Source organism: Dipodomys merriami, unplaced genomic scaffold (assembly GCF_024711535.1).
Source record: "Dipodomys merriami isolate MVZ:Mamm:240054 unplaced genomic scaffold, mDipMer1.0.p SCAF_12, whole genome shotgun sequence".
Classification (NCBI taxonomy): Eukaryota; Metazoa; Chordata; class Mammalia; order Rodentia; family Heteromyidae; genus Dipodomys; species Dipodomys merriami.
The window spans coordinates 44748600-44772034 of NW_027202493.1; the positions used below are offsets into that span (position 1 = coordinate 44748600).

Below are 23435 nucleotides of genomic sequence, written 5' to 3' on the forward strand. Positions count from 1 at the left end.
GTACTTTCACAACTCTGCTGTGGAAAAATCCCTGGCCTACAGAACACACACTGAACAAAAAAATGTGATTTAATAGTGCCTGTCTCACATCCAGTTGACTTTCTAACTGCTTTTGAGAAAGGCTCCTTCTACACGTTTTGTTGCAGCTAACAATATCATTCTGGAAAATTCCAAGACACAGCACACATTCAGAGGAACACCTAAGGAGCAGGCTGAAATAAAAATGGGGTAGTGGTGCGTAATTTGGACATCCACTTTTGAGGAATCCCACTCACACTGCACACTGTCCAACTTCAAACAGCTGCCACGGTAAAAGACACAGCCTGTTCTCCTTCTACGCAGCTCAAGTGGACATTCTAAAACAGGAATGGCAACTCTCCACAAGTCCTCATCTGCCTGGTGCAAATTCCTGCAGTCAGCTGTGTCTTCGGTTACATTCAGCTAAACTATGCAGCTCACTCAAAATTCTGTTAAATGTGACACAAATTATAACCCTGTCCTTTAAATGTTTGAAAAGGAGCTTTTTTGTCCGACAATGACACTAACTTTTGTAACTATCCTACAAAATATATATCTAAAGATTAGTACTGACTGTGAATGGACATCTCGATATTGCTAGCTAAGTACTCCGCCCCTCCCTTCTCGCGCCCCCCCCTCCCCCCGCCGTTTTTCTGTGTCAGCCTTCATGTTGCTACTTGACTTTTTTCACTCAAGGGTAAGGGTCTACCACTTGATCCACACGTCTTCTTATGGCCTTTTGCTGGTTAATTTGAGATAAGAGTCTCATTAACCTTTCTGTCCAGGCTTGCTTTGAACTGTGATCTCGCATCTCAGTCTTTTGGGCAGCTAGGATTACAAGTGTGAGTCACCGTTGTTTAGCTTATTGTCCTCCATTCTCCATTTTATTTCATTTTCTCTTGGACTGCAGACTGAACCCAGGGCCTCACACATGCTATGTAACCACTCTACCACCTAAGCCTTACTTCCCCTCCCCTTCTCTTGGGTTTTTCATTTCTGAGACAAGCACTTGCTAACTTTTCCTAGGCTGACATTAAAGTCACAGTCCTCCTGGCCTCTGCTTCTTACGCAGCTGGGGTTATAGCTGTGTGTCACCATGGCTGGGTCCTCACTTCCTCCTTTGATGGGCGGAGCTTTCCATTTTCATATGTAAACTTTGGATAGAATAACTAGGTTTAAGAATTTTAAAAGACTAATATAGCATCCAAGATATATCAAACTTAGCAGGACTAATGCAATTTCAACTGTTACACATTAGTTACACCTTGAACAATGTAAGAAGCAAATGGAATGAGGGTGTGCACTCGTAATCTCAGCACTTGAGAGGCATAAGTAGGAGGATTGTGAGTTTCAGGCCAGCCTGGGCCACAAAGCAAGAACCCGTCTCGAAAAAAAAAAGGAATAAAGGAATGATACCTGCCTATTTAAAACATGAATTATACACTCACTAACCATATGTGACTTAAATGTGTCATGTGGCGCTCATGCGTGTCACCCAGTACACTCATCACAGGCGCAGGCTCACATGCAGAGGGACACACGCTCACCCGTCATGGTCAGGGTCTCCTGGTGCTGCCGCTGCTGCCAGTTCGCACTCCTCCCTTCGTAAACCACGGTAATGTCATAGATGGCATCCAGGTAACTCTTCAGAGAGTCAAAAGCAACGTGAGTTGCCTTTATTCTTGGTGTCAGCACGTATTTTAATACTGGAAGGCCTAGGAAGAAGTCATTCGCTATGGTCATAAATTAGGAATCTATCAAGCTGGACATCTAGATAGAGCTTGGTCTCCTCCGTGGACAGACAGAAGTGTGCTGCGGCCATCGCTGCACATTCAAAGGCTTCAGGCTTGCAGAACCCCACATGCCTTTGTCTATCAAGTAAACATTCACTTCATACACAAACCTATTAAAAACCTTGGGTAGGGTGGGCACCAGTGGCCCACGCCTATAATCCTAGCTACTTAGGAGGCTGACTTTTGAGGAGCAAGGGTCAAAGTCAGCTCAAGCAGGAAAGTCCACGGGACTCTTAACTACCAAAAATCTGGAAGTAAAGCTATGGGTTAAATGCTAGCCTTCAGCAAAAAAAGCTCAGGGACAATGCCCAAGCCCTGAGTTAAAAAAAACAAACAAACAACAACACACATACATACACAAAAACAAAAAACAAAACCCACCGAGGGCTACAAGGTGACAAGCCAGAAGCCTGTTCCATGGGAGGCTTTGACCTACTGCAGACTCTTTACCTCTCTACCCCCAGAGGATACAACTATGCCCATGATCACTCCCAATGCTTAGGACAAAGCACTAGCTTACTAAGCTGCTCATTGGACCACACAGGGAGGATACACACTCACTCTCTCAAAAGGCTCCCTGAGAACAAAGCAAAAGCACTGCTTCCAGTGGGCTTCCAATTTGGTCAAACTGTATCAAACTGTTCAGCTTATCAGCCATTCAGCTACGCAATTCTTCAAAATATGGGTTGAGGACATTATTACAAGCTTCTAAGGACTGCAGACAACTCTGAGAGATTCTCCAATAGGAGCTTTACATACTCCTGAGTCTATTCTTATTTAGATTTCCGTCTAAGAGGTATATATGATGGAAGGAGATAAAATACTGAAGCCTGTCAATATAACATCATTTGCAACCAGACAGCTAATAAAAGCCAGAGCCTCAAGAGCAGCCCGGGTGAGTAAGCCTACAGAGTACACACTCTTTTCCCTCACACATAATCCACACTGCAGGAAAGGTCAAAAGTCCTCGTGCTGGTGGCTTACACCAGTAATTCTAGCTACACTGAAGACTGAGATCTGAGGACTGTGGTTCCAGGCCAGCCCAGGCATTAAAGTCAGTAAGACTCCATCTCCATAATAACCAGAAAAAATAGTAAGGCTGGAAACATGGCTAAGCGGGAAGAGTATGGTATATGGTCTTGAGTTCAAACCACACTACCACCAAGACAAGGAGGAAAGGAAGGGAGGAAGGGAGGGAGAGAAGGGAGGGAACAAAGAGAAATTACACTCATATTCATGTACTCAGTTTTAAGTAAATCTATAGCCTGAAAATACATATTGCAGCAAGCCCTAGAATTTACTGAGACATATGTAATAACATTCAAGTGTATTCAGAAGACATTTCCTTTCTAAGAGATGATATATTCATTCATTTTTGTTCCAAAACATAAATATCTTCTCCAAGATCATTATCTTGAAAAGTTATTTTCTCATTCTAGTCAATTTTCTACTTACCATGTTCAGCAGCAAATGCCTGACTAGCAGATAGGAGTTTTGTTTGTCGTGGGCTGAATCTTGTTCCCTCTGGAAAAATCACAAGGTACATCTGTGGGACACAGAGGAAATTCAGGGTGTGTGTGTGTGTGTGTGTGTGTGTGTGTGTGTGTGTGTGTGTGTGTGTGTGTGTGTGTGTGTGTGTGTGTGTGTGTGTGTGTGTGTGTGTGTGTGTGTGTGTGTGTGTGTGTGTGTGTGTGTGTGTGTGTGTGTAATTCAGGGAGTGTGTGTGTGTGTGAAATTCAGGGAGGGTGTGTGTGTGTGTGTGTGTGTGTGTGTGTGTGTGTGTGTGTGTAAGACCCTTGTTGTTGCTGTTGACTTTAACAACGAAAACTTCATTAATGCTATTTCCTATGGTAGATGAAACACATATTCATTTATATGTCCTTTATTTCAAGCAGAGGTACCAAAATGCAAAAACTTAATTATGTCTGAACATAACACAACATTTAAAATGCAGGCTTACAGTTAAAGTAGGTCTGAAATAATTTCTAAAATGCAAATAATCACTAAAAATCTGCAAAGAAATGCTTAGTTTTAATTGGTGAGGCAACTGCTCCCTTCTAAAGGACCCCATGGCATGACATTTCAGCTGTTCACATTAGTGGGCACATTAGCATATTTCCTGCATGTAAACACTGGGCTCTTCTTCCATCCCAGCCCAATCCTCCAAAGTGACTTTGTAAGAAGTTACAAATCTCAATACTCATATCCACTAGGCTGCCCACCATCTGAAAAGAAACACGAATAAACAATACAAGAAAATGCATACACTTCCATACTTGTGGCATAAATTTTTCTAGCTAAAATTCTAACTAGATAATATATATAAATGAAGTAATCACTTTATCACAAATGTTTTTATTACATCCACAACTGATAAATGACTTTTTTTTTTTTGTCAGTAGTGGGGCCTGAACTCTGGGCCTGGGTGCTGTCTCTCAGCTCTTCAACTAGTACTCTACCACTTGAGCCACAGCACCACTTCCAGCTTTTTCTGCTTATGTGGTGCTGGGAATCGAACGCAGGGCCTCCTGCATGCAAGGCAAGCGCTCTTAACAACAGAGCCACCTTCCCAGTCCCATGATAAATGACTTATGAAAATACTCTTACAATATGGAGAAGCACTTTTTAAAATTTGTAATAGAGATGCACATTTTAATACAATCCCTCAAATAATACTTGTATTAAGCAAGAACTGCTGTAGTTAATGAAACACATTATTACTAAGATCTACTAAGCCACACAAAATTGCTGTGATATATATATCGATACAGATATACATATATGTATCGATATATATATTCATCCCACTATCCCAGGGATTTAATTACTTTTGAGAAACCAGAGTACAGTGAAGAATCTAAGGAGCATATTTTACGGGATTAAATACTAAAAAATAAAACTGCCTGCCACCACACGGCGACTCAGCTCTCAGCAGGCTTCACGAGCATTGGTATGGCCATCAATACTGCACAGGATAAAAGCTAGACTGTGACCTCGAGACACACTACAGTAACCCACAGCAGAAGACTAGATTGCTTGATTTAACTTTTCCATACAAACGATTTTAAAAGTTCCCTATAATATCATCTGAAAGTATCAAAGAGCTAAGATGCTAAGACCAAAATTGAGCAAACAGTAAACCTGAAGTGAGCACAGCAGAAAAGTTCTGTCTCAGAAGACAAAAGGTGAGAAGAGTAGCACCTCATGTCCATGGCCTTCTACTGGAAATGTGAGGAACATGAAGAGTGAGCTGGTAAGGGCCACCACACACCACACCACACCCCACCTGCCCGACGTGCAGCTGCCAGAAGTCAAGTGAGTCTTCAGTAAGTCTGCAGGCCCAGCTGTACTGCCTGAGTGGTCCACGTCACCTCACGCTCAGAATCTGATTTCACTGGGGCTTAGACTAGACGAGTTTCAAGGGCCCTGGCGAACACAGGCACAGATGTTTTCATAGCCACCAACGCTTGCGCAGTTTCATTGGCTCACTGCTAGCATGCTACCACTTTGAGCCATGCCTCCAGTTACGGACTTCTGCTGGTCAGTCGGGCATCACTGACCCTCCCAGGGCAAACTGCAAGCGAGGGGGAAAGCCTGGTGTCCCTGTCACTGCAGGCATTTGTGTCTCTGCCTTCCTCGTGATGGAATTAGGGAAGGACTGGGCAGGGTATATGAGTCACATGACCCTACACTGCATGCTCAAGAGGCCAAAACTCACCTGAAGCTCAGGCTTAAAGACTTGAACCACTTTAGATAGCACCAATGGCTCACTCCTGTAATCCTAGCTACTTGGGAGGCTGAGGTCTCAGGATCATGGTTTAAATATTAAAAACCAAAACTGCCTGCCAAATCCTAAGAAAGCAGACGTTGGACCAACACACGGTGAGTCTAACATAGCCAGCCCTCAACAGGCTTCACGGGCACTGGTACGGTCATCGGTCAGCAACAGTGCACAGGATAAAAGCCTATGGGGGGGCTGGGAAGGTGGCTCAGTGGTAGAGCGCTTGCCTTGCATGCCTGAGGCCCTGGGTTCGATTCCTCAGCACCACATAAGCAAAAAGAAAAAAGCCAGAAGTGTCGCTGTGGCCCAAGTGGTAGAGCGCTAGCCTTGAGCTGAAGAGCTGAGGGACAGCGCCCAGGCCCAGAGTTCAGGCCCTACGACTGGACCCTAAAAAAAAAAAAAAAAAAAAAAGCCTACGGGGGAAAATTGTGAGGCTCACATCTCCAATAAACTACTCAAAAACTCTCAAAGTAGAGCTGTGGCTCAAGTGGTAGAGCACGACCCTGAGTTTCAGCCTCAAATCTCAAGTGCTCCAAAAATCGAAAACTTGATTTTCAACATCACCATGACACTTGCAATGTTCTCAATTTCAGAATATTTCTGGAGTTGATCAGGGAAGCTTAACTGGTAAAGTCTGTACAAATACTACAAAAATCTGAAAACTTCAGAAACCCAAAACATTTCTGCTCCTAAAGTGTTTTGGATCATGGATACTCGAGAGCCGGTAAGAGGCAAGAACTTTCCAAAGCTAACTGCACCAAACCAGATAGACAGATTGGGGGGGGGGGGGGGATCAACCAGGATTTCTATTAAAAACAACAACAACAAGAAACAAAGTTAAAAGATGTTTTGGCTCAAGTCACAGGCAAGGAGACACTAATGGAGGTAGTGAGAGCATAGAGAAAGCCATGGACATCATATCTGCAAACCCACGCCTTTAAATTAAACTTTACAAAGAAGTGCGCTGTATCGTACAGTGCCGAAGATCTACGGACATGAGCCCTAACCCTATGTGAATCCTCTGGGCTGTCTCAACCCATTGCTGAGTACCATGCTTTTTAAACAGGGCGTACAATCACAGGACAAAGGACAATTCACTATTCATTTCCCAACACTCTGTTCCCATCTTCCCCATCTTTCCTAGATGATGTGATTTCCACCTGCGAAAACATCTAGACAGTGTTCAGAACAAATAATGATCACATTGGGTACTTGGCCAGCCAAGTGTGGAGTACTCTCAATATGAGCTCTCACTGAACCCTGGCCAGGGAAGGGAAAAGGACAAGAGGGAGGCAAGAGGGGACAAGGAGAAAAAGAACTTGTGTGCATGAGCTAAGTCTGGACCCTTGCAATGTGTGGAGAGAGAGAGACCAGAGATCACCACAATCAAGTTGTTCTGTCCAGAAGGAAGTCGTGGGAAAAGTCATTTGGCAACAGTTAGCATTCTTCACATACAAGATTTTTTTTTCTTTTCAGGACAAACTTTTGCAAAACAATATTCATATTGGAAGATATTTTACTTGTAGATATGAATCATTTTTCTTGCTTTTCAAACTCAGTGTATGTTAAGTTTGCCCCAACAGAAGATAGTAGCTTCTCCTAGAACTCTATTCACATATAGAACCAGGAGTGAGTGTTCTCAGGATTAAACATAGGGTTACCAGTGCAACTAACATGTCTGTTCAGACTTTTCAGGTCCACACTGGCAGCCACCAGAAAAGGCCCTATCATGTATATCAATCTTTCTGATGGCCAAAGAATGGCGAGGACTTTGTTCCCTCAACAAACTCTGAACTATTTACTACACACAGAGTACTATATTCTTATTTTAATTTAATTCTTCAACTGAAAACTGAGAGTAGGAATACAAAGAGCACTCTTACTGGTGTTCCTGCTTTCACGTAGCTCTGTAGCTTGTTTCTCATCTCTTTTTCATTAAACTTGGCACTTCGCTTTACGTAGATCCCACCATGCTGGCCAGCAAGAAAAATGGGGAGAAATATTTACTTTTAAACTAATCAACTGTCATAGGCATGAAAAATCAACTTTACTTCCAAAACAAGTACTGAGTGAAATATCTCAAAATTTAAGCTACTTGAATATATCCTAATTAACTAGTAGTTATTAACTAGTAGTTGAAAATTCCATTTCAATGTAATTCAAACAGAACTTGTAGACACTGTATTGGAAAACAGCTATTTAGTTTTGCCAATAGTTAAAAATTCTTTCTTTCTTAAAAAAAAAAAAAAACCTTTTAAACTAAACACTTCATTAATCAGATGTATCTTAAGTTTAGATTTTTCTGCTGACTTACTAAAGAATCACTAAAGATGTCAGCACAATCTTTAGGATTTAAAATATCAACCTAGCACTGTTATGAAATACATTTTCCTTGCATACATTAATTGCACAGAATAAGGATCTCGTTTACACTTTCATACACACACACACAAACACTCACACACATATATATTACTAAGTATTTTGCACATATAGCTCACTATTTGGTTTTATCTCTCCAGATCACTAATTAACAAATTCTATGCCCTTTATGTTCCTATCTGACCTTTATAGAGCTACATTTTTGCTATTTCATCTAACTATACAGATACTTACTTATATAAATATACATCATCAAGAATATCAAATAAAGATAGTTCAATTCAGAATATGACATATTTTTAAAAGCATTCGGGCTGGGGATGTAGTTCAGTGGTAAAGCGGTTAGCATGTAAGACCCTAGGTTCCATCCTCAGTAAAAAACAAAATATTTACATTAAATGTAAGTTAAAATTTAACATACATTAAAAAATGAATATATACATATAAATGTATGTAAGGAAAAAGAGTTACCCTAGAAAAGTAGCACCCGTACAATGGCAGCCATTTTAGCCCGTCTTTCAGCACGTAGCGCACATGTCCAAGAGCATTCTGCCTGACGGCCAAAATATCCGCTACAATCCAGTCCACTGCAAGACAGCACCAGTGAGCCCGGCACCCTCACCCTCCACAGGCACATGTCTGCTTGGTCTACTACTTACTTTAACACCGGACAGTTACACTCAACTTGTGGTTTTTGTTTGTTCCCTCCACCTCTCTTCACCAAAAGATTTTCTGGGGGGAGTGGTAGGTGGGATTTAAACTCAGAGCCTCGTACTTGTGAGGCAGGTGCTTCACCATTTGAGCAATACTCCCACCCCTTTTTGCATTAGGTCAATTTTCAGATAGAATCACACACTTTTTGACCCAAATGGCCTGTGATTCTACTTATACCTTCTGTGTAATTGGGATTGCAGAGGTGAGCCATAGAATTTGGAATGTTTACTGCGTGTCAGGCAAACTTTTTTCCCCCAGGCTGGCCCTGAATTGTGATTCTTTGAGTCACAACTCCTGAATAGCTACAATTCTAGGCATCAGCCACCAGATGTGGTGTTTGAAATGCTTTTTATTGCAAGAGCAAAACATGAAAGTCACAAAATACCAAACTAATTAAAAGCAGTTCTTACAAAGAATAAAATGACCCTCTGTAATTAGGGCTAGAAAACAATTTTTTTTAACGTGGAAAATGCAAATTATAAGCAAAAATAGCCATTCAAGTTATTCAGTATGAGTAAATATTCTGTATATGTACTGATCTTTACTAATATTTTGGACACAGTATTAGGTCCCACGTACCTTACAACTGTGCCAGGTAGGTCTGGGTTCCTTATATAATATCATCAAGGGACATAGTCTCAAGTTCCTAGAAACTATAACTAAAACTGAAAGGTTGCATATATAATAATTAAGGCAAGGTAACAGTTAATAATACAACCTTTCCTCTTCCTAGAAGTTAATTATGTTTTCAAATGTTTCAGAACAGAACAGAAGGAATAAAACAATGAAGTTTTTTTTTGTGGTTGTTTTACTGGTCCTGGGGCTTGAACTCAGGGCACTGTCCTTGAGCTCTTTTTGCTCGAGGCCAATGATCAATCACTCTGAGGCACAGCACCACTTCAGCTTTTCTGGTGGTTTATTGGAGGTAAGAGTCTCATGGACTTTCTTTCCAGGGCTGGATTTGAACCTTGATCTTCAGATCTCAGCCTCTTGTGTAGCTAGGACTACAGGCATGAGCCACCAGTACTGGGCTTAAAGTTTGTTTTTTGAAGGGAAGAGGGATTGTTTGACATTGATTATAGGATGATTATTCTCCTGTATTTACACAGTACATGTACTCAGATAGACTTCTGCGAAGATTTAAAATTTAAACACTGAAAATGAACCTTAAGCCTTGGGTACACCTTCCAAGAAGTTTTAACAAAGTAGGCTAGAGAAAAGTGGCACTGTGGCTCAAGTGGTAGAGCGCTAGCCTTGAGTTGAAGAGCTGAGGGACAGCGCCCAGGCTCAGAGTTCAAGCCCCATGACTGACCAAAAAAAAAAAAAAAAAAGAAAATAGGCTAGAGGCAGGAGAATTGTGAGTTCTAGGTCAGTATGGGCTACATAGGCAGGCCTCAATCATTCAATCAATCAAGGGTACACATGCTTCAATACACCGATTCTATTTATAAAAAGAAAAATACATTAAGAGCTATTCAAAGATATGGAGAAAAACTGTAAGAAAATAGTTTATTTATATCAATCAGAGAGGGGAAAAAGTCTAGGAAAATTAATAACTTGCACATTACTGGCCTGCCAAAATGTAAGAACACAAAAATAACGATGACACAAGTATAAAATCTATATAGAAAACTTTAAAAAACAAAAAAAAAACTTCACTTAATTAGAAAACTCCTTTGAATGACTATGTACCACTTGTTAAAAATAATGCCCTAATTTCATGCAAATGAAATACAAACCTGTGCTTTGATGATTTGATAAATATATTACATTTTCTTTATTTTTTGGCAAATCTCCATATAGCAATATCTAAAAGAGAAAAAGAAACATTACTTTGATATTAAAATATCATACAAAAAGGACAATGTGAAAACTAACACATGATTTTATAATCTCTCTAGTCACAATTAACAATAATTAGATTTCCCTTAGAAGCCTCATAGTCAAGTATAAGGCAGGTTAATGGCCATAAAGCCAGAGAGCATGATGGATATCCTCATGAGAAAAAAAAATCTATAAGCATTTATTGATTGCTAACAACATATAAAATTTTATAAATCTTCCTTCAAATAGCCTACAATATAGTAGAAGAGAGAGACATAGTCCCATTCGCTGCGATGCAACATGACACAAAGGTGAAAACATTGATTTCAGAGGATGAGGGGAAGGAAAAATGTCATAAACACCAGACCAGCTGGACAGTCAGAGACTTGTGCAGGAACAGTGCACAGCCCACAGCCAGGCAGGGCCGAGAGGCCCTGAGGAATAGCGGCAAGGAGACCAGGGGGGCTCTGGTCAGGACACCCAAGTCTCTGGAGTACCAGCAAAAGATAAAATTTTATTTTTAAGGAGGGAACTTGGCTCTCTGATTAGTACTGTGAAGCTCCAGCAAGGACTGGGTACTCAGGAGAATCCACAGAGAGGCTGGCCTGCTGGTCTACCAATAATGTTTATGCTTGTTTATGCAGGTACTAGGGCTTGAACTAAGGGACAGCATGGACGCTGCTGTCCCTTAGTTTTTTGCTCAAGGCTGGCATTCTACCACTTGAGCCCCCAGCTTTTTGGCTTAATTGGAGGTAAGAGTCTCATGGGCCTTTCTGCCCAGGCTGGTTTTGAACCATGATCCTCAGATCCCAGACTCTTGGATCCTCTAGGATTGCAGGTGTGAGTACACGAAGTGAGCATTTGGTATACCAGTCATATTTTTTAAATTATTATTAGCTCCTTGTATACACAAGTTGCAATTCCATGCATCAAGTTATGAGCACAATGGTTCTTGACCAATGCCACCCTGGTGGTGGTTGTTCTCCATTTTCCCTGTCCCATCCCTACCCTCAAGTTACTTGGTTCAGTTTTTGCAGAGTATACTCTATCATGATTGCATTGCATTTGCTCTTCCTCCCTCACTAAGTTCCCCTGTAAACATGTTTTCCCTTCCTCATGCTCATTTTGATAAACAGTTCATTTAGTTGTTCAGAGTTGTTATACCTTTGGACCACATTTTATTTCTTAAGCTGAGTGGTGAGGACATGGTTTCACTGTTAGTCTTCTGCAGTTTTATATTTCCTAAATTTTCTGCATATAGGATTTAGGAAAATTGAGAGTATACTCTGAAAGGCAGCAGTGTTTTGTTTCCTTGTGGAGGTCATTCATTTGTTTCTCTATCTTGTCACTGTGGATTATGCAGGATTATGAATTACCTAAGGCTTTCTAGATTTAGTCCACAGGATTTTCTTTTGGTCATGACACCACTCATTAACCCAACATCTTTGTAAAAATATACTAGATGATGTGAGTTATAGAGGCCAGAGTCTCAGATTACATCTGCATCTTCCTTAGAAAAAGCATACAATGTGTTTAAATATGTGCGTTATTATCTGAAATAAAATTTATCAATAAAGTACACAGATCACCAATAGTTTGATTGATAGGAGTGTTAAAACTGGAATACCAGCTTGTAAGCAGTCGCCCTTCTTTAAGCAATGAGGCAGAAGTATTTCAAGACCACTGGGAAAAAGATGAAAATTGTGTGTGGGTGTGAGCGTGTAAGAGTTGTGTGAGAGAGAGCATGTGTTTGTGTGCGTGAGAGAGCGAACCCACTACACTTACAGTTCTCGTTTTTTGCGTCTCTCAGATTTGTCTGCCCGTGCTATCTCCAAACTGACCTTAGCCTTCCAAGTAGCCAGGGTTATAAATAGGTATGAGCCACTGTCCCCTGGACAGGCTGAATATAAGAGTATGGCAGACTTATTGCCAAGAGTGTTTCAGGTTTCACTTTCTTGGAAATATTCATGGCTCTCTGGGGACTGTCTAGCCCCCAAGCTGAAGCCAACACCTGAACCTTCCAGACTCTTCTTTCCTACAGAGAGCTTGCTTAAGAGATCACTAGGCCATAGACTATAAGGGGACACTACAAGTAAGTCACTAACAGACAGTTTTCACACACTGATATTAGAAGGGTGCCTGAAGACTCACTGGTCCTGCCTTGGTGGGCTGAGGTATTTGAAAACCAAGTCTGCTATTCAAAGACCCCCATGATCTCAAAGCTGATATTAGGGTGATACCCTTTCCAAGTTGTTTCATCCACTACTTACTCTACCTACTGGAACTCAAAAAGAACAAGCTAAAATATAGAGCAGCCTTTTCTACTTAAAACTTTAAAAAAAAAAAACCAATCTTTCAGACTTAGAAACTTAAAAAGATGTGAGAGCAAAGTAAAATGATTAACGGTACATCTTAATGTAATATATGTGAATCATCCTGGTAATGGCTTAAATTGATATTCACTTAGTTTTTAGAGCCTCATCTGAAGGCTGGGAGCTGGTGGCTCGCGCCTGTAATCTTTGCTTCTTAGGCAGCTGAGATTTGAGAATCATGGTCCAAAGCCAGGCTGGGCAGAAAAGTCTGTGAGACTCATCTCCAATTAACCACCAAAAAGCCAGAAGTGGAGTAAAGCTCTAACATTGAGCACAAAAGCTAAAAAGCGGCAGCATCCAGGCTCTGAGTTTAAGCCCCAGGACCAGCAGTTCACACTGTTCACAGTCACTTGAAATGAGCTTAAAATGTAATTGTTACGCAGTGAAACATAGTGACACGCCACATAATGAATGACATTCAGTTAACCACAGCCTGTAAGCTACCGATAACAGAGACTGAAACCAACTCGCACCTACTAATGATAGCTATCCTAGGTCTTGCCCACATATTATGTATGTGCCTGCGGACTGCTAATGTCACCAAGCCTACACCCCCTAGTCACACAGAAGTACAGTACATACAATTACAGACAGCACATGGCATTCAGGAACACTGGCTGACTTCTGTATGTGGTGCACCACACTTGCATGGTTATTTTAGTGTACTCTGTATATGGCACCGTGAGGCCACACAGACTGATTAGTCGAAGTCCTCTGCTCTGCATGAGTACACTATGATATTCATACAATAAAATCACCTAGGAGTGTTTCTCAAAGCATGTCACTGTCATTAAGCAACAGGGAAGTGTACATTATCAATTAACCAGTAAAATATTTCTTCTGTAAGCATACAAATACTATAGGTGATTTTTTGGGGTCTAATTTGAAATATTTCATTGATCAGTAAAATTATGATACTCTTCTCAAATAAGATCAAATTAGCAAAATTATTTGGCTTACAAACAGAATGTAAAACAAGTATCAGAAAATTCAAATAGAAATTTATAGATCATAAAATTTTAGGTTCTCAGCATATGTATCTCTTGGTACTATCCTTAGAGGATGTTTTTTTATTTTTGTTTTTTGCGCCAGGATGCTGTCTCTTAGCTTATTTGCTCAAGGCTAGCATTACTTGAACCAGAGCTCCATATCCGGCTTTTTGGAAGCAGTAAATTGAAGCTAACAGTCTCATGAACTTCTCTGCCTGGACTGGCTATGAACCGTGATCCTCTGATCTCAGTCTCTTGAGTAGCTAGGATTACAGGTGTGAGCCACCCACAAACATCTGGGTTTTTTGGTTTTTTTGTTGTATTCCCCTCAGCATCTACAATGTCCAAATCACTGAGGGAGACAATTTGGAGACTAGTGTGACAAAAATATTCCATCTATTTAGTGATGAGAATACTGAGGTTGAGAAGCTGACTTGACTAACCTGACACACAGTGCACCAAAGAAATGGAAATCAGACTCAGGTTCTAACCTGAGTTAGACTGCAAAAACTCCAAAGAGAAAATGTTAAAGTTAGAAGGGGTTCCATGAATTTAAAGCTTATGCAGTTTTCAACTTGAATAGTTAGTAAGTACCCACAAGAAACATAAAAAGTTGCCTATAGCAATGCACACTAAAAACAGAGCTAGAGTTCAGGATAATCATTTTATTATAAGCATAACTCCCACTGGGTTTAAACAATTCCCCCCCTCCCCCGGGACTCAGTGGTACCCTTCCTTTACTTCTAAAGTTCTTGGCTCTTTTCATGTTAGCCTTTATCTCATTACACATTCAAGGGTTTTTAGCTTTACCTGACACCTTTCTGTTTGTGCCTTGCTAGTGAACTTAAGGGCAGAGATTATTTTATTAGTCTAAAACACTAGCCCCTGTCTGATTAGCACTTAAAGAGCAGCTAAAACTTAATACACCTCTCCTTTCTAAGAATCATCGCCCTCATTTCTTCATGCTCCTGGAATTCTCACCCAAGGTAGGCAATAAGCCAAGTTGACACAGCTAGTGTTCACTTATTTATATGCACCAAGTCCTCTAAAATACCCACGTTAACACTTTTATTCTGGGTTTAAGTGCCAGTTCCTACAGAGAAGTAAAAGAAATGAAACCAAGCTTGGAGACATGCATGGGTTCAAACTTTGCAGAAACTACTGGCTTTTACTGACAAGTAACCAAAAGCTTGCTTCCTGACTGGTACAGACTCCCTTCTCTAACAGCCTCTGACCTCACCCATTCTTGCCTTACTCCTAAGAGTAGAATTCATGTTTCAAAAGACTCACTAGACTTGTAAACCTTGTGACATAGAACGTTTAGCAAATACCAGGACCATTTAAGAATTCCCACCGAGATTCATCTAAGCATTCAGAGAAACTCAAGAGTTGTACTCTCTGTAGAGTGCTTGCCCTCACTGTTAAAGGGGAAAGTCCTCATTTTCTCTTCTGTCACCAACAAGAGGTCAGTCCTACAGAGGGGACAAGATATACATTAAATTAGTTACATAAAAGTAATGGTGATGATGAGCTCCTAAGAAATAGGTGTTTGTGATGGAAATGTGGTAGACCCTTAACTATAGTGGTGCTAATAAGCACTACTGTAATAAAGCCACAAAATAAAGCATTTTTTTATGAAACATCAGACTACATTTTAAAAAGGCTATTATGAGGGCATTATTTTGAGCATATATTTTGAGGTGATGCTTTAAAAAGTTAACATCCAATCAAATTGTACATTAGTTGGAATACATTGCCTTAAGGAGCTACTAAAGAATGTGCCACCAAACTTTGAGTGATAGTTGAAATATTCTTGTCTAAAAGAAACAAAAAAGGGCTGGGAAGGTGGCTCAGTGGTAGAGCGCTTGCCTTGCATGCCTGAGGCCCTGGGTTCGATTCCCCAGCACCACATAAGCAAAAAGAAAAAAAGAAAAAAGCCGGAAGTGGCACTGTGGCTCAAGTGGTAGAGCGCTAGCCTGGAGCTGAAGAGCTGAGGGACAATGCCCAGGCCCAGAGTTCAGGCCCCACGACCGGACCCCCCACCCCCCCCCTCAAAAAAAAAAAACCCAAAGAAACAAAAAAATCAATATTGACCTAAAACACTTTTAACAACTGTCTTGATTTTTTTTTTAATCCAGTCTTTTTCCTGTTTTCTTTCTTTTTTTTTTTCTTCCATTAAAGAGGTCTGACCTTCCCTACTTGCTGAGAAGTATTGACTTCATGGTACACATTCTAAAGCATTTCTGATTTGAATATTTTTGAACATTTTTATCAATTATTAAACCTTCTCTTCTTAAAAAAAAAAGTAATGGTGACATTGAGAAGGGGTGGAGTCATGACAAGCAAAGGACAGCTGGGGCTTGAGTTAGATCACTGCTAAAATTATCTTGATACTAGAAGGAAAAGAGAAGGAGGGGGGAGGAGCAGCTGGGCTGCAGTGAAACCAACGAATAGAGTAGACTGCCAGGACAGAACATAGACAGCTTGAATGCTAAGCCCCAGAAGCCCTCACATTCATTGCATTAGCTATCAAGGGTCTTTTACCCCAACCACACCATGTAACTGTGTTACCTGTGCTGGACTCAAACCAAGTACTTTATAACAGTACAGCATTCTTGAATAACTCAAGCAAGTCATTACCTTAAAGAGTTCCTTGAGCTCTGTATCACAAAGTGAATAAGCAACGCTCCATCACTTTCAGATGAGCATGTATTTTAACTCCTTGTCCTTGTTGGTCACAGCATAAATACTCTTGAGAGCAAGAAACTCATTTCAAACAATATAATCACAGCATGTGATAAAGTATCTTCAGAACATGGGCCCTCAGGCTAGCCAGCCTTGGATTAAATCCTGGCTTGAACACTGCAGACATCAACTGCTCGTGCCAGAGTTCCTCAACACTTGGACACAGCAGTACTCAGTAAATGTTGCTCTTTAATATCTAATCACAAAGCTCTATCAGCTACTTCATTTTAAAATGGTCCTGAAATTCTGTTCAATCTCAAATGTCCACTCTTTCCACTACCCTGAACACCTGAACATTATCTTTTGTGTGTGTGTGTCTGTGCGCGCACGTGCACGTGCATGCCAGTCCTGAGGCTTGAACCCGGGGTGCTGGCCCTGAGCTTTTTTTTTGTCTTTTCGTTTTCGGAACTGGGGATCGAACCCAGGACGTTGCACTTGCTAGGCAAGCGCTTTGCCACTGAGCTATATCCCAGCCCTGTCAGCCCGTTTTAAGGACCAAAATGAGAAAATATTAAAGCAAAACTCTAATGCAAGTATCAACTCAGTTTAGTTCCTTAAAATTCGACATACTGGTAAGAAACGGAAGGTAAGCTATGTGTATGCATATCAGAAAACCCTTTGAGAAGTAAGCTTAATGAAGGAGTCTTCCCATAATTCCTGTATTTATTTAATACTACTGCAAGAACATCAGGGCTGGAGATGTAGTTCAGGTAGAGCACTTGCTACCACACATAGGCCCTGAGTTCAGTCCCCAGCACTGAAACAGCAACAACAAAATGGAATGAGGATACGCAGTAGATCCATGGCCAAGTGCTTGCTTAGCCTGTACAAGGCTCTGGGTTCAAGCCACAGAACCAAGGGGAGAAAATTCAAGTTGTGAATACTCAAGAAAACTATCTAAGGTGGTAGTTGCAGGGGGGAATGGGGTAGGACATAACTTTCTTAAAATATTTTGGCAGTGTTTATTACATCTGTGATATAAAATAAAAAATAAAGCATTAAAGAGCTTTACACAAATATAACCTTAATAACTGATTTGTTCAGAGGTGTTTGTTTATAAATTGTAAAAACAAAGTTCTAGTTATTTTTTTCCTCTCCTTTTTTCTTATGTCTCATAAGGAAACGTTTCCTAGCCAGATTTGTTAGACTAGAACTGTATTTGATTGGGCAATGTCTAATTTCCTATATCAGAGACTTCCCCCTTACGCTTAAGCAAGCAAAGGCAAACACGCAGGCACTCGGGGGCCTGCCTAGTCCTTCGGCCCCACCTAAGCCACAAGTTAACTTAGGGTCTTTGTAAAGGGTCATGTGGACAAAGAATAAGCAGAGAAAAATAAGAATACAGCTACAGACAAAAGTTCACATTCTAGTTAAGACCACAGACCCTAGAAGAGCCTGGATATCTAGGAAGAATGTATGATAAGAGGGGTTGGACAGGATGACTTATGAGGTACCTTCCATTCTAAATAAACATACTTAATTCCAGGAGTTTAGCTGCTTTTCAGCAAGGTACAGAATGCAAACTTAACTTACTCATCTATAACTACTTTGATGAGACAGCACTACAGGAAAGAACCAGTTTTAAGTGGTTTCAGGAACCTGAAACTGTTCCATAAAAGCAAGAATCACTTCAGTAGTTAGCAATTGGCTCAATACATTATACAAACACAAAAATCTTAGATTTACATTACTTATTTCACCTCCAGTATTTTTCAAACTAATTTGTACTTAATACTGGTCAACAGGAAAGTGTTAAGTGTATTTTATATAAACAATATGGTGGCACATGGCTGTAATCCCAGCTACTCAGAAGGCTGAGGTGAGAGCTATTTGAGTGCATCCTGGGCTACAGGTGGGACCCTATTTCAAAAGTAAAATAAATGAGTGGATATTTTCACATCCTATTCTTTTATGTTAGCATTCAGGAGAGAGAACATTAGTAGTCAAAACCACTGATGGAAAGCATAAAGTAAATCCAAACAAATTCAACTGATTGAAGCTGAACTAAAATGGTGATAAAATCACTCCTTTTTCAGGTCTAGCCACTGCTGCCAACGCTCCCATTTCCTGTGTGGCCTCCCAGCTGGCCATCAGCTCCGGCTCAAGGACACAAATGGCCCCCACATCTGAATCTCCAATCAGACCACACTTAAGTTCTACACACATTTAACATGGTGAACAAATCAAATGCCAATGCCTTCACCAATCAAATATAAGAGAAGTCTCAACATGAATGTGTATCATCTATTACCATATTATATAGGAGATATCTCAACATGATTCCAGATTTCTGGGTTGTTTTATGTTTTGGCATACTACAGAAGATGGTAATTTCACATTTGAATAATAATTAGAGAGCACCAAACCATGAAAAAGCTAGTTATTATGTGGAATACACTATAAAATAACAAATCAAATGTTCTACTTAAGAAGTGAAAATAAATTGATAAATAAAAAATTAAAATATTATGAGAAATTATTTTTCAAGTAAGTTTAGCCATAGGAAATCAGGTGCCTTTTATTTTAGTATGAAAAAAATAAAAGCAAAGACCAAAGACTCAATATGTTAATATGCAAATACTAAGAAATAACATGACACCGACCAGACAGACCTACAGTGTTCATTTCTAGGCACCCTGTACGGTGTGGCCTCTCTTAGTTACCCCTGATGTAAAGAATGGGTGTGATTAAGGGTCTTGAGGTGAGGGTTCATCCTGGATTGTACAGGTGCGGCCTTAGCCCTTTGACAAGTGTCCTTAGCAAACAAAGGGAGAGGGAGATTGGAGAGCCTTTCTGAGACGGAAACACTACTGACTGGGAGGCAGAGATTGGCTTGATGTGGCCCCGCGTCCAGGAATGAGGACAGCCACCAGCAGCTGAAAGAGACAAAGAACAGATTCTTACCCTAGAGGGAATGTAACCCAGCCTGCATTTGTCTTCAGACTTCTGGCCTCCAGAACTGTGAGAACAAATTTAAGTCTGAAGTTATGGCGGCCAAAACAAAGGGCAAGGCAACTGGAATCAAGGACTCGCACAACGGCAAGGGGACAGGTGGATTTTCATGAGACTCAAATTAAGAGAAAGGCAGAAAACAAAATTCCCATTACTTATTCTAAAGGAATACATGGTGCTCCGTGGAGTTTCAATACTGGTAAAAGACTCTGAAAGACCCAAAAGGATAAATTACCAAGAGCCATGTTAGCAACAGCAGTCCATATGAAATTAGGAAAGAACAGACGTTTACCTAGACTGCAATGGAATCTTCGAGTACCTTTCCCTGCCAAGTTCTGATGACCCACCTCACGGACCTACTTCTCTGTAGTTTAAAAATCCTATGCAAAACAAAATACTCTGAGACAAGTACTGTGAAACACTTTTTAAAAACCAAGAATGAAAGGCCACAAAAGTATCATTATTAAAAAATTCCAATTAAAAACATCACTTCAATGAAACCTGCTGAAACTGTTTTAGGAAGAGGGAGAGAAAGTGATAAAGGGGATGAGACTGAAGTACACTTTAACAAGTAACAAGCGGAAATGTCACAAGGAAACTGCTCCCTGCATAAACAACATGTGCTAATAAATAGTTGACAAAAATAAAAAATACAAACAATTCTTTAATGTCTGTAATTTGATGATCTTTTATTTAAAAACATATATCCTCTTCAGTTACTAAAACTTTGGAAATAAAAACTATACTCATACACTGCATAAAAGAATCATCTCTAGCCTTGTAAATAAAACCTATGAAATAAATCTTTTAAAGTTTCTTAGCAAAACAAGAAAACTAAAATTTAAATCAAACTGGGTACAGTGATACAAGACTGCAATCTTGGCCCTCAAGGAATAGAGCCAGTAGGATCACAAGTTCCAGGTTAGGCTGGAACCTTGTCTCAAAAAAAAAAACAACAAAACCCATCTCATTGATAATGTTATTAATGAAAATCAATAGGCATATAGTAAAAGTACAATGTCTCTATAAATCTTTCATTTGGTCTTATATTTAAACACATTCATTTTTTCTCACATTGATTTCATATGAAATGAAACTATAAAAAAGTTGGATGGAAGCTGGACGCTAGTGGCTTATGTCTGTCATCCTAGCTACTGAGGAGGCTGAGATCTGAGGATCATGGTTCAAAGGCAGCCCCGGCAGGAAAGTCTGTGAGACTCTTATCTCCAATTAACCACCAGAAAACTAGAAGTGGCACTGTGGCTCAAGTGGTAGAGAGTTCACCTTAAGCTGAAGAGCTGAGGGACAGCGCCCAGGCCCAGAGTTCAAGCCCCATGCCCGACCAAAAAAAAAAAAAAACGATGGCGTTGTGTACATGGGATACCTAAATTCTAGGGGACAAAAGGACTAATATACTAAATAAGGTATAGTTACTAAACAGCACATAATTTTTCTCTGCTCCAGCCCCCAAAACATTTAGAACAAGAAATTCCTGGGTTCTCATGGGCCTGTGATCCTAGCTGTTTGAAACTAATTGGGGAAGAAAAGTCTATGAGATGCTTATCTCCAATCAATCAGCAAAAGGCCAGAAGTGGAGCTGTGGCTCAGTTGGTTGAGTGCCAGCCTTGAATGAAAAAGCCAAATGAGTTAGGCCAGGAGTTCAAGCCTCAGTACTGGTATAAAAAACACAATGAATACAAAAAAAAAAAAAAATCAGTCTTGCACCTAATATTCTTATTCAATGTTCTTAGTCTACCTTTAAGATTAGTATGCAGTTCTAGGATCCCCAATAAACTTTTATCAAGATAAGAATGTGGATTAAACATTTTTTTTTGGGGGGGGGGTCCGGTCGTGGGGCCTGAATTCTGGGCCTGGGCACTGTCCCTCAGCTCTTCAGCTCAAGGCTAGCGCTCTACCACTTGAGCCACAGCGCCACTTCCAGCTTTTTTCTTTTTGCTTATGTGGTGCTGAGGAATCGAACCCAGGGCCTCAGACATGCAAGGCAAGCGCTTTTCCACTTAGCCACCTTCCCAGCCCTGTGGATTATACTTAAAGGTTATAAACGAAGATTATCAATGGATACAGGGCCATTTTTTGTTTTTGTCGGTCCTGGGGCTTGAACTCTGGCGCTGTCCCTGCGCTCTTCAGCACAAGGCGCACGCTCTACCGCTTGAGCCACATCACCACTTCCTACAGGGCTATTTTACGGTACTAATAAGAGAAAAAAAAAAATCTCAGGATTGTCTCAGAAAGCACTTGCTAGGAAATAAAAAATTGGACATCTGTAGTCTGCAGTAATATGGGTAATTTTTTTACCATCAAAGTGTATGTTTTACTACCTGGGACGTATTCCATTGTTTTCCCTGGAAATAAAATAACCTACCACACGGAATGCAGTCTCCCCGGGAGGTGACTGACGTGGTGTAGGGTGTCCTGTGATGCGGAGTTATGCACCCAGCGGTCCAGTGAGGGGCTGGGCGGGAATACTCGGCCTGAATTGATGAGGTCCCATTCTGCTCTCCTGAGACGGACTCCCAACAGTGGGGTGTTTTCTTCTCTCCCCAAGCCCCCCTAATCCAAAAGGGGTTCCGGGCCCGTCCCAGGTTCCTCCCGCACAGATACCCGCGGCGGGGCGCCGGCCCGGCCCGGGGCGAGGCGGTCTCCGATCCGGACCTGTCTGCGGACCTGCACGTGTGCACCCGGCGGCTGATCGCCGCCCCGGCTCTACCTGCCTGGGGCCGAGTTCAGAGGCCACGGGGTTCCCGGGGCCACGGGGGGGGGGCGCCCACCGGCACGGCTCCGCCGGCTCAGGGGCCAACCCAGGCCCCCCTCCGAAAGCCGCACAACGGGGCGCCCGCGCGGGCCGCACCCGGCCGCCCTGCGAGCCCACCCCGAGTCGCGGGGACCCCCCGGCGGCGGGGCTCCGGGCCGGCCGGGCGCCGCCTCCCGACCCACCCCGGGCTCGGCCAGAGGCCTGCCCTACTTAGACGGCCCGGCCGCGGCGCCCGGCCGGGGCCCTGGGCGGGCTGGGGGGGGGGGGGGGCGCCGGGGCCGCGGCCTCGGAACCGACGCTCCCGGCGGAGCCGCCCGAGCCCGCAGGGCGGGCGGGCCAAACTTCCTCCCGCGGCCGCCCGCCGCCCGCACGTGTCCCGGCGCCCGCGGCCGGCGCCTCACCTGCACCCCGGTGTAGTGCTCGAAGAAGAAGAGCACCATGCTCTGGTAGACGCAGTAGAGCCGGTCGTCCACCAGCTGGTAGACGCGGGCCGGGAGCAGGGCCGACAGCAGCCGCCAGGCGCCCCAGGCCAGCACGTAGGTGGGCGCCGAGCCCAGCAGCACGATCCCCGGCAGCAGGTAGCGCATGGAGTACGAGTGGAGCACCAGGGACAGGAGCATCGTCCCGGCTGCCGCGCCGCCGCCGCCGCCGCAGCTGCCGCCGCCGCCGCCGCCGCGGCTCCGCCCGCACGCCCCGCCCGCCCCGCCCGGCCCGGGCCCCGGCCGCCGCCCGCGGGCGGCCAATCACCGCGCGGGGCCCGGCGCGCCGCCGCCCCCTCGCCTGCCCGGCCCGGGCCGCCCAGACGCCGAGCCCGCCGCCCGCTCCGGGCCTCCGCCCCCTCCTCATGGGCCGCGCCGCCGCCGGAGGCGGGCGGAGAGTGCGGGCCGGGAACCGCTCGCCACCGCGAGGCCGGGGGGACGCCGCGGCCCAGCGCGGGACGGGGGGGCCCGCCTCAGGAGCCCTCGCGCCCCATGACCCTCGCCGGTCACCGGGTCCCCCCGCCGGGGGCGGGACTCCGGGCAACAACGCGTCTCCTGATTGGCAGTTCGTCACCATGGTTTCCTGCCTTCCGCGCCGGAGGGCGGGGAATCC

General features: G+C 42.8%; 1 protein-coding gene across 2 annotated transcripts in view; it reads right to left on the bottom strand.

Annotated features, from left to right (window-relative positions):
- Window positions 1–22981, bottom strand: part of Agpat5 (1-acylglycerol-3-phosphate O-acyltransferase 5) — a 28755-nt gene extending 5774 nt beyond the window's left edge. For both annotated transcript variants that reach the window (XM_070016826.1, XM_070016824.1), the window contains exons 1-6: window positions 22745–22981; window positions 10428–10497; window positions 8446–8561; window positions 7476–7565; window positions 3267–3357; window positions 1566–1733 (exon numbers count right to left, since the gene is read on the bottom strand). In XM_070016826.1, coding sequence (XP_069872927.1) covers window positions 1566–1733; window positions 3267–3357; window positions 7476–7565; window positions 8446–8561; window positions 10428–10497; window positions 22745–22963 — 754 coding nt within the window. In that variant the 5' untranslated portion in view covers window positions 22964–22981. The remainder of the gene's footprint in view (window positions 1–1565; window positions 1734–3266; window positions 3358–7475; window positions 7566–8445; window positions 8562–10427; window positions 10498–22744) is intronic.
- Between the last annotated feature and the right edge of the window lie 454 nt (window positions 22982–23435).